Source organism: Protomyctophum bolini, assembly GCF_963924005.1.
Source record: "Protomyctophum bolini genome assembly, chromosome: 14".
Lineage (NCBI taxonomy): Eukaryota > Metazoa > Chordata > Actinopteri > Myctophiformes > Myctophidae > Protomyctophum > Protomyctophum bolini.
The window spans coordinates 15,401,664-15,412,147 of NC_137875.1; the positions used below are offsets into that span (position 1 = coordinate 15,401,664).

At 41.0% G+C, this 10,484-nt stretch overlaps 2 protein-coding genes across 2 annotated transcripts; one reads left to right on the forward strand and one right to left on the reverse strand.

Moving 5' to 3' along the window:
- The first annotated feature begins 1,315 nt into the window (after positions 1 to 1,315).
- On the forward strand, positions 1,316 to 6,145 carry arl11 (ADP-ribosylation factor-like 11). Its single transcript, XM_080781713.1, has 5 exons — positions 1,316 to 1,499; positions 2,228 to 2,293; positions 2,653 to 2,768; positions 3,415 to 3,592; positions 4,651 to 6,145. Exons 1-5 carry the CDS (start codon positions 1,458 to 1,460, stop codon positions 4,798 to 4,800), a joined length of 552 nt encoding a protein of 183 aa, XP_080637839.1. The 5' UTR covers positions 1,316 to 1,457; the 3' UTR covers positions 4,801 to 6,145.
- A 386-nt stretch (positions 6,146 to 6,531) lies between these two features.
- Positions 6,532 to 9,578, reverse strand: ebpl (EBP like). Its single transcript, XM_080782355.1, has 4 exons — positions 9,333 to 9,578; positions 8,863 to 8,932; positions 7,791 to 7,929; positions 6,532 to 7,317 (listed from the first exon to the last, which is right to left on the reverse strand). Exons 1-4 carry the CDS (start codon positions 9,525 to 9,527, stop codon positions 7,062 to 7,064), a joined length of 660 nt encoding a protein of 219 aa, XP_080638481.1. The 5' UTR covers positions 9,528 to 9,578; the 3' UTR covers positions 6,532 to 7,061.
- Positions 9,579 to 10,484: the final 906 nt, after the last annotated feature.

Below are 10,484 nucleotides of genomic sequence, written 5' to 3' on the forward strand. Positions count from 1 at the left end.
AGGGGGACCTTCAGTGCCCGTCCTTGGGTATAGGGGGACCTTCAGTGCCTGTCTTTGGGTATAGGGGGACCTTCAGTGTCTGTCTTTGGGTATAGGGGGACCTTCAGTGTCTGTCTTTGGGTATAGGGGGACCTTCAGTGTCCGTCTTTGGGTATATAGGAGGGATGTTCAGTGTCCGTCTTTGTGTATAGGAGACCCTTTGAAGCTTTTTTGACTGCAACTTTGGTTGACTTTCTTGATCACCTTTACAATTTACAATTTAGGCATTTAGCAGACGCTCTTAATCCAGAGCGACTTACATTAAGCAAGAACAAAAGCATGGGAATACATCACATAAAAACATTCATCATGAAACATGCGTAAGCTAAGAAAGTAACAGTGGAATATCTATATAATGAAACTTATACGTATAAACTATACATATATACTACTATGCTATACATATGTACTATGGCGTGCTATGACTATATACAATGCAATTCTAGTGCTGTCTACATAACATGCTATAAGTTTTAAATGCTATCTAAGTCTACAGAAGTGCTATCTAGGGTAGAGTAAGTGCTATGGGCCATTGGTGCCATTGTACTCAATTAATCAGCTATACATAATAATAATAATAATACAGTATATTTGGAAGAAAACTCAGTGGGTCTGGAGGATGCTACTACTATCAAGGTGCTCAATTAGTTAAACAATGCTCAATTTAATTGTAAGATTTTTCAGTTTTGGTAGGGATGTTTAATGGGTTTTGGTAGGTCATTCCACATTCTTGTGACAGCATAGCAGATTTCTCTCTTTGGTTCCATATCAACTTCACAAAAAAGAACATTTTAAATGGACTTTTTCACTGACGTAGCTTTTTCTATTCAAGCATTACAATCATTAGGCTAAATAATTAATAAACGTGTAATTTAAATTTAGCCTCAAACTATGATTTCATGGTTTACACACACGCACACACACACACACACACACACACACACACACACACACACCAGTGTCACTGTCAAGTAATCTCTCAAGACATATTCTTAGTGGGTTCCCATATTGGTGTAGTAGAGTGACTGGATAGAGTACAATTTGAGAGTGTAGGAAGTTCCCAGCTAGTCATGAAATGACCCTTCCATGTGATTCTTGTGTGTGTGTGCAGGTATCTTCACAGATATGTGTGGGCTGGGCTCAGAGCCACAAAATGGCAGTTTTCCACCAATGAAACCAGGTCATGTGACCCAGCAACTGGTTTGTCAACATTCTTTTCTGTGGTGAGGAGGGCTTTCTCTCTCTCTGTCATATAACTATAAGTCGTCCATGAAGATCCTTAGAAAGAAGCAGTGAGGAGGATATAACAGCTGTTGAGTTGATCAGTGTGTACCTACAGAAAGGAGGATCAATCGAGTCAGAATACAATTAGGACAGAGATAATCCTCCTATCCTTGTGAGGAGGGCAGAGTCTTGCCATGGGCATTTTCTTCTCTAAGTCCTTCAAACATCCTCCACAGGTGAGACTATCAGACTAATAACTATCCGTACTTAGCTTGATTATTTGTATTGTCTGGATACTATACTATGAATATTGTACTTTTGAATAGTGAACATAGCCAGGACAGGCTTTAAAAGGGGTGTGAGGCTCACATTTTTCTGCACCCGGGCCCAGGTGCTCCTCACTTTCACTGATAGCCATCACACTGCAAACCAAGTCAGTCAGTCAATCAATCAATCAATGACACGTCTTACAAATTCAAACAGCTTATGCATAATACTATAATGCAGGTTGTTAACCGCTTAAAAAACCCTTGTTGGCTGCTCTTTTTGGCCAATGATTCCCTCAGAATACAAGGGCTCAAGTGTGGATAATATTAATCTAATATAGCTAGGCTCATGTTAGCTGCAATTTGCAAAACTAGATTTTTATAATACTAGAGCGGTGCCTGTTGGACACTGGCCTTCTTGGAACACTGCAATGCAACTCATTATAATGAATCTATTGTTGTAAAATTGCGGCTAGACTCATGTGTGTCTGGACTCTGGAGGCAAAGGCTGTTTTAGATGATTGTGAAGCCACTGTGATGATGGTCGCATCATCGCATGTTATGAGGAAGGAGACAATTACATAGACATGTACAGTATAATGAATGTAACTGTAACATCATCACACATCCTAAGACATGACATGCATTACTTTAACTTCTGCAATTAAACAATCGTGCGTGTGTGCGTGCCTCTCCAGGTGATCCTGATGGGTTTAGACTCGTCTGGGAAGTCCACCTTGCTGGCCCGACTCCTGACGGGGAAGGTGAGCATTCATTCTTAAGACTTTAATTACAGGGAAGAAGAACAAGCTGAAAAAAACAAACTTTGAATTTGAATTGACGTAAATTCACATGTCATCACATTTGAAAAGTTGAAAAGAAAGCACATTATCATAAACATTTGAAAATAATAAAAGTTCTTCTGTGTGATAAACATTTGAAAATAATACATTTTCATTGTGTGTGTGTGTGTGTGTGTGTGTGTGTGTGTGTGTGTGTGTGTGTGTGTGTGTGTGTGTGTGTGTGTGTGTGTGTGTGTGTGTGTGTGTGTGTGTGTGTGTGTGTGTGTGTGTGTGTGTGTGTGTGTGTGTGTGTGTGTGTGTGTGTGTGTGTGCGTGCGTAGGTGATGGATACATCTCCTACCATAGGGTTCAACGTAGGGACTCTGGACCTGGACAAGAAAACGTCTCTGACCATCTGGGATGTTGGAGGACAAGACCGGATGAGAGCCAACTGGAGGTTTGTCTGGTTTCCAGACTAGTGTTAGTGAGGTGTCTGGTTTCCTGACTAGTGTTAGTGAGGTGTCTGGTTTCCTGACTAGTGTTAGTGAGGTGTCTGGTTTCCTGACTAGTGTTAGTGAGGTGTCTGGTTTCCTGACTAGTGTTAGTGAGGTGTCTGGTTTCCTGACTAGTGTTAGTGAGGTGTCTGGTTTCCTGACTAGTGTTAGTGAGGTGTCTGGTTTCCAGACTATAGTGTTAGTGAGGTGTCTGGTTTCCTGACTAGTGTTAGTGAGGTGTCTGGTTTCCAGACTAGTGTTAGTGAGGTGTCTGGTTTCCTGACTAGTGTTAGTGAGGTGTCTGGTTTCCAGACTATAGTGTTAGTGAGGTGTCTGGTTTCCTGACTAGTGTTAGTGAGGTGTCTGGTTTACAGACTAGTGTTAGTGAGGTGTCTGGTTTCCAGACTAGTGTTAGTGAGGTGTCCGACCTGAGCTTCACGGATAGTGTTCCTAAAGTGAAAATATTTGTATAACACACAACTTATTATAATGTGTGAAACACGGTGCATAACATAGGCACATTAATTTTGAGGCCACGCTTAGCTGAAGAAAATTATCAACTCGTGTCATATCCAGATATTATTAATTTGGATGTATATATATATATAGGTTCTACCTGGAAGGCTGCAAGGCCCTGGTGTTTGTGGTGGACTGCAGCGACGCAGGCAGGATGCCTGAAGCTCACAGAGCTCTGAAGAAAGTCCTGAACGACGAGAACCTCAAAGGAGTTCCACTGATGGTCCTGGCCAACAAGAAAGACCTGCCCAACTCCATGACCATACGAGAGGTGAACCACAGCATGCGCACACACACACACACACACACACACACACACACACACACACACACACACACACACACACACACAGTAACGGGGGTATCCCCTATCCCTGTCCCTTCAGGCTCAGCTTGTTTATACTCTCTCCTGACTTGGATACAATTATTATTCCGACCTAAGGAGCTGGAGAGATGGGAATAAGACCTCCATTACTGAACAAACACTCCATATACAGGTAGAGCTATTTAACAGCACCCATTTTAACAACAACACATTAAAGGTGTCTGCTGCGTGTTTTTTATTTTTTGCAGCATTTTTTCGAGAAACGCGTCAAGTCTGCAAGGACCTTCCTTTACTGTACTTTATTTTTTTTTCTTTTTTTTATCACACTCGTGTGAAGTCATCATACATCACATTCCGTGCTCAGCCAATCAAATCATCACTATGGGGTACACACAAAGCTGGGCATACAGTAGGAGGGCTGTCAGATAAAGCACAGAAACTGTTTAACAGGACAAAACAAACACACTACCAGAAAAGAGTTTTGTTTTTTCGGTTGGTAGTTTGCTAATGAACCCCCGTACCCGTAAAGGTATGTGACTACGTGCATGACAACATGACCACTTGGGAAGGGAAATTTCAGTGGACAGTGGGTGCATATACTGCATAATATATATTTTGCCAAAATGCCAGTGGGTTCATTTGCGCCTCTGAACCCACGGAGTTTCCGCCCCTGCACACTACAGAATGAAACTGTTTAACAGGACAAAACAAACGCATTACAGAATGAAAATGGCAGATCTACAAGCTCACAATGTGTTGCGAATCGCGATGCGACGCATTGTGAGCTTGTAGAATCAACTGATTTGTATACATGTTGAACTTGTGAAATGGGACATTCGGCTTAATAAGTACTTTTATGCTTGTACTTTAAGTATGTTTAGATACCAATACTTTTGTACTTTTTATTGACATTGCGGTATTGATACTTTTACTTATCGGTATGTAAAACATGTGAGTGGTGCTTTTTCCACCACTGGCCTAAATGCCTACATTGTGAATTGTAGGTGTCGAAACAGCTAGATCTGCCGAGCTACAAAAACCGCCACTGGGAGATCCAAGCGTGTAGCGCTCTGAAGGGCCTGGGCCTCACACAGGCCTTCCTCTCCGTCAGCAAGCTCATCAAGAAGAGCAATACTTTTATTGCATTGCATTGAATTGAATGGGGCATTGGGGTGTTATGCTAATTCGCTTATTTCCATCACTCAAAAATCTTTTTTTTTCTATATATACTTTTATTGCATTGCATTGAATTGAATGGGGCATTGGGGTGTTGTGCTAATTTGCTTATTTCCATCACTCAAAAATCTTTTTTTTTGTATATATCCTCTCTTCATAATGTAAATAGTATCCCAAGCGGCACACTTTACTACTTATTTCGATGGAAATAAGCGCATTAACACAAAAACCCAACCCCCATTAAGGGCTTATATTAGGGGAAATAGCCAATAATGCACTTTTGCGCAAAATAATACCTGGACCGCTTTGGTGGGGACGTAACTACAAATACTTTTTTAATTTCTGTAATGATGGTTTATATCACATAGACTGCATCTTCCAAGGAGCTGAACTAATTAATTTGGTTGGGAAGAAAGAACAGAACTGTTTCAACCCCGATGGAAAAGGGGCCAGAGGTCAAAGATTTAGGTTACCTTTTTTCTTACGTTTTTTTGCCTTTTAATTTTATTTATTTTTGATAATTGGTAAACTGGTTTTAACATCTTAAACCCTATACAGGCCTATTCTTATTTCAAATCCATAAATGACAGCTATACTATATTTAATGTTCGTGAATCATTTACATCAGCTATTTTCTGTGAAGAGATTTGGTGTAGAGGGAGTGAAAAGAGTAGACCACGTACAGAGCTGTTACATTCCGTGGCACAAATTATTCTTGAATTCTCATATTCTTGATGAATATCATCTCCCAGCTCTGTTTCGCATGTGATCATCGGTTGATGAGGAAAGGTTCCTGGTTTGATCCCCAGGCCAGTCCTGGCATTGTGCCGGAGTGCCCTTGAGCAAGGGTCAACACATACACACTGTATAGATACACGCACACACTTAAAACACACTTTGAATGAATTGACAAATCAATGAATCAGTTTAGTGTTAAACACTTTGTCACACCATGGTTTCAAGCAAAATCAGAACTGCTATTTTCAATATTCTCTTTTGAAAATAACGATTCAGTCAATATTTCACATTATTATTAGACAATTCATGAATTGTCATCTCACAACAAACACACGCCAAACACACACTTGCCATTGTAAATATCATGTACATCATTTGAACTGTTATATTTTAATGTATGCTCTGTGTGTGTATAAAGCTAGTTGATGTATCATGTCACTGCCATTGTGTGCGAGTTTAAAAAGCAGTCAAATGAGCAGGTTTCTTTTTTTACTTAGGGTTGTGTTACGTAGTAACATAATAACGATGTGTTGATGTTTGGAATGGGACCAGTTGGGTACCTGCCAGAATAAAACTTTAGCTTTAGCTATGTCTCCTCCTTCCATTCTGTGAAAACAAGCCTCAACAAAATAGGACACATGAAAATATTAGATGTGTCACGGCGTGTTGAGAGCAGATTTGATGGATTAGATTTACTAAGATTAAAGATCTATGTTATTTGAAGTGGTCAAACTAGCATAAAGCATATTCAATCATTCCAGAAAGCCCTAATGATCTTGGATATTTCATAATCGGCAAAGGGTAAAGCCTCAATCTGCAAGTTGGCTGTATGACAATATTTATCATAATTTGTACATACATACATGTGTGTGTGTGTGTGTGTGTGTACGTGCGCACGCTCCTTTCATGCTGGCAACATTTTTTTGTGATTTTATTTTGCATGGACATTTACCAGACAGTATTGGTAAGTGTACCGTAAGCATCTGTACAACAGACTACATTATGTAGATAATTTCACTTATACAGCACAAAAAAAAGATGCATTCTAAACAAATATATATATATCAAGCATCAACGTTAACCACTTGCATGTAAACTCTAGCAATTCAATAAAAGTGAGCTTCATTGGCATGACAACATGCCAACGCAAGTGTCACATAAAACACACTGGCTCAGTGGAGGGAGTTCCAGGGGGTACCCAGCTAAATGATACCAAATGGACCCTTATGGGTCAGAGTAAAATTAACATTGATTTTACAATATAAATTGGGGGTCCTAGAGATAGAAATGCCATGGGCGTCTGTAGACTAATGCATGTCAACCTGGGGGGTCCTTGAAATTAATCGGTTTGAGAATCACTGCTAGAGCCATACAAATCTTCTCTCATGGGGGTCCCTGGCATATATTTTCAAATGGGGGCCCGTGGGCTAATTGGTGTCAATTTGGGGGTCCTTGAAATGAAAAAGTTTGGGAACCACTGCTTTAATCCACGCGATCACAATTATGAGTGTTTTGCGTGCGATGCGCTGGTCGGTCCGCCATGCGCGGCATGGTGCGTTCGTCTCAGCGCCGCCCAGGACTGGTGCAGCAGCAGGAGTGGCACCACTACCCAGACCCCGTTGAAGAACAGCAGGTAAACCCACATGTAGAGCCAGCGGGACGTGTCCAGGCTGGGGCTGCCCGCCAGCCAGTCCGGCACGAACGTCATCCAGCCTCCGTACAGCTCACACACACACAGGCTGACCTGTACAAAATGTCTGGACGATGGCAGGCACAGCAGAAAATACTAATTAATTATCTTTTATTTACCATTAGGAATTATTTCAGTGTGTGTATGTCTTTCTTGCAGTTAGTCTCGCGTGGTTCGTCATACAGTCTGGAGCACGGAAACTGATCATGAGTAAAATATAAAGCGGAATAGCCTCCTCCCGAATTCCGTTTCTTTCACTTTCCTAATATAAATAGAAATCATCCAAGCATAATATATAGCGTGTTGCTTAGCAGAAATGGCAATAAAAAATAAATAAAATGTAAAGATATTTTTTACATAAAATTTTGTGAACAGAAATGGCAGCTTCCTTACTCGGATTTGGTGTAGGTGTAGTTCCAGACTATTGGAGTTGTCTGGCTAAGTGAGACTATGCAGTTAGTAAAAAAAGATTTAGGTTGGGATTAGAGTGACATAGGTTAGGTTTAGGTGTCTGCACCGCTGTGTGTGTGTGTGTTGTACCTATAGTGTTTGTCTGTGATGATGGCATAGATCAGCACTAGAGCCAGGAAGCTGTCCAGTACCACCGTCAACAACTCCAATGAGACGATGGTGGGATCAGAATGCAGCCATCTGACGTCTGCTTTCCCATACTCCTTCCCTATGACGGGGCAGACAGAAAGAGAGATGTCCCTGATTTAATACTTTATTAGTTAGAAATGTAAACAGCATGGGTGCACGGTGGCGCACTCTGTAGCACTGTTGCCTCACAGCTAGAAGGTCCTGGATTCGATTCCCACTGTGGGCGCTGGTGGCATGCAGTAATCCTGGTCTCTAAACTGCCTCCCTGTTTTGCCAGTTTGGGGGCCCACTTTGAATTACGGGTTAAAATTACCACCGCTGAAGTGCCCTTGAGCAAGGCACTGAACCCCTACCATGAAATGTTCTATGAGCAGGGTGTGGCTGTAAACAAGTCCTTGGCTTAGTCCACTTCCCTGGGTAAACAAAGAACTTTGCTTTGCTTTGCTTCCACTATAGTGGAACTCTTATCATTTTTGAGGATTTGAAAAAAATGACGAAATGAAAAAACGATGGGTTATAGCCCATGTTTTTTGAAATTTTGAAAAAAAAAGTTAGCCTCGTTTCTCATCATTTTGGACCGTGGGCTATAGCCCATATCGTACGGCATACTATGGCACGCCGTTTTTCATCATTTTTAAGGATTTGAAAAAAATTAAAAAATTAAAAAAACGATCGGTTATAGCCAGGCCCATGCCAGGCCCATGAATTAGAGGATAAAGCTCACATGTTACCCAAATAGTTGAATACACAAAAGCTAAGGCACTGGTGTCGTACTTCTGGTTTACCGGAACGGGGTTCAACTCCCTGCAGTGCCCTGCTCAATGTGTTGTATTTACTGGAAAAATTGCGGGAATTGCGGAAATTGAAATTGCGGAAATGGTAATTGCGGAAATTGCGGAAAAATTGTGGAAATTGCGGAAATGGTAATTGCGGAAATCATTATATCATCGACCTATAGCACAGTAGCGATATTAAATTATTGCAATTTGCAATTAAGCGGATCAAAACTCACATAGTTCTGCCAGCATTCCTTCTGACGTGGCCACGGTTCCAACCAAGGACATGTAAACGAATGGACCCTCCTGCAGAAGAATCAATCAATAAACAAGCCATAATTATCCATGCAAAATTACACAAAATGTGCCCACACATCAACATACAAACTGCTAAATCCTGTCATTTGTTTAAAAGATCTTTTACAAGCAGCTATTTCTACAGTTGTGTACTTTTGTAAACTATAGTCTATCTATCTATCTATCTATCGTTTGTAGAATGGGTAGGCCTACTTACTGTTAAAAGTAAAAATTAGTAAACGATCGAAGTTACTTCATTTGGTTTGAACTGTTACTGTACCGTACAGTAACAGTTCAAACCAAATGAAGTAAGTCTGTACCCATTCTACAAACTGTGAATACAAATTTCAATCAATCAATCAATCAATCAATCAATCAAGCTGCTCAAGCATGCAGGTAAGACTCTCACCAGTGTGATGTGGACTATAGCATCGTAGAACAACCAGACCAGAACCCATCTGTCGGTGGACGAACATCTACTGCCCCAGTACCGAGCGAAGCAGTAGCCGGTGACAAGCTGCAGCCCGCACGCCAACAGAGAATACACTGTGACTGCGCTGAACAGGGCTGCTGGTTCACTCTCTGTCACCGCCGGGGACTCCATGAGCAATAATATATAGCCCTATAGCTACAGTTTAATAAAGTAGTTAAGCTATACCATATATATGTGTAGCTATAGTAGCTACACTTTCATTTGAAACTTTGAACTGGGAGAGTGAGAGACACAGGCATGTTGGTCCAACCCACTAAACGTTTCTATTGGTCGAGGGAGGAATCTCTCCACTCTTGGACCACTCCTCATAATTATTGGCTATTGAAATTTATAGTCAGGGGTTCCCCCATGACCCAAAATAGTGAAAATAGCAGATCTACAAGCGCACAACGTGCCGCTTCGCGCCGCGTTGTGAGCTTGCAGATCGGCAATTTTCACTACTTTTTAATTTCTGTACCCATTTATTTTTCTTTATTATTGTTTAATTAATCATTGCATTTGTTTTTAATTCATGAAACATATAGATTAGGGGAATGTTTTATATTTATTTTATTTTATTTATGTAATATTGAAATATTAATTAAAAACAAAATAAAGGGACCCATAACAATGTTTTCCGCGACCCACAAATCGGTCCCGACCCACCCTGTGTGCTGGGAAGAAGCGCTCTACCGACAGATCTCACTTCTATGGTATACTACGCCCTCTTGTGCCTGGGACCGAGGCTACCTATTGTGGCGTGCTATTTATTATTATTAATTGATATTTTGTATTAACAGCTTGCATAATGGATGCAGTTCAAACGAAGGTACAGGTCGATACAAAATCTGCTACAAGGATAAAACCAGAAAAAGCACTAAGACTTGTTTACATCAGTGTCCTCCATTTTCAATTAATCCTATCGGTGCAGAATTAATGCATGGAACTGGGGCACAAGTCACCATTCATACATAGGCCTACATAATGAAAAATAAAAGGTTTAAATATCAAGGTCGTGTGGCTCTGAGCCACTCTGCTACACACGCATCCGCCTGGGTGACAGCAGACTGCTGGGCGAGTGCTGGTGCT

Bases quoted from the DNA above. Each gene is read 5' to 3' on its own strand.
- arl11 (XM_080781713.1), top strand. From the start codon at position 1,458: ATGGGCATTTTCTTCTCTAAGTCCTTCAAACATCCTCCACAG. The intron at 1,500-2,227 runs GTGAGACTATCA...GTGCCTCTCCAG, and splicing joins CCTTCAAACATCCTCCACAG to GTGATCCTGATGGGTTTAGA. The intron at 3,593-4,650 runs GTGAACCACAGC...TGTGAATTGTAG, and splicing joins ACTCCATGACCATACGAGAG to GTGTCGAAACAGCTAGATCT.
- ebpl (XM_080782355.1), bottom strand. From the start codon at position 9,527: ATGGAGTCCCCGGCGGTGACAGAGAGTGAACCAGCAGCCCTGTTCAGC. The intron at 7,930-8,862 runs GTGAGTTTTGAT...GCCCCGTCATAG, and splicing joins AGGAATGCTGGCAGAACTAT to GGAAGGAGTATGGGAAAGCA. The intron at 7,318-7,790 runs GTACAACACACA...GCCATCGTCCAG, and splicing joins ATCACAGACAAACACTATAG to ACATTTTGTACAGGTCAGCC.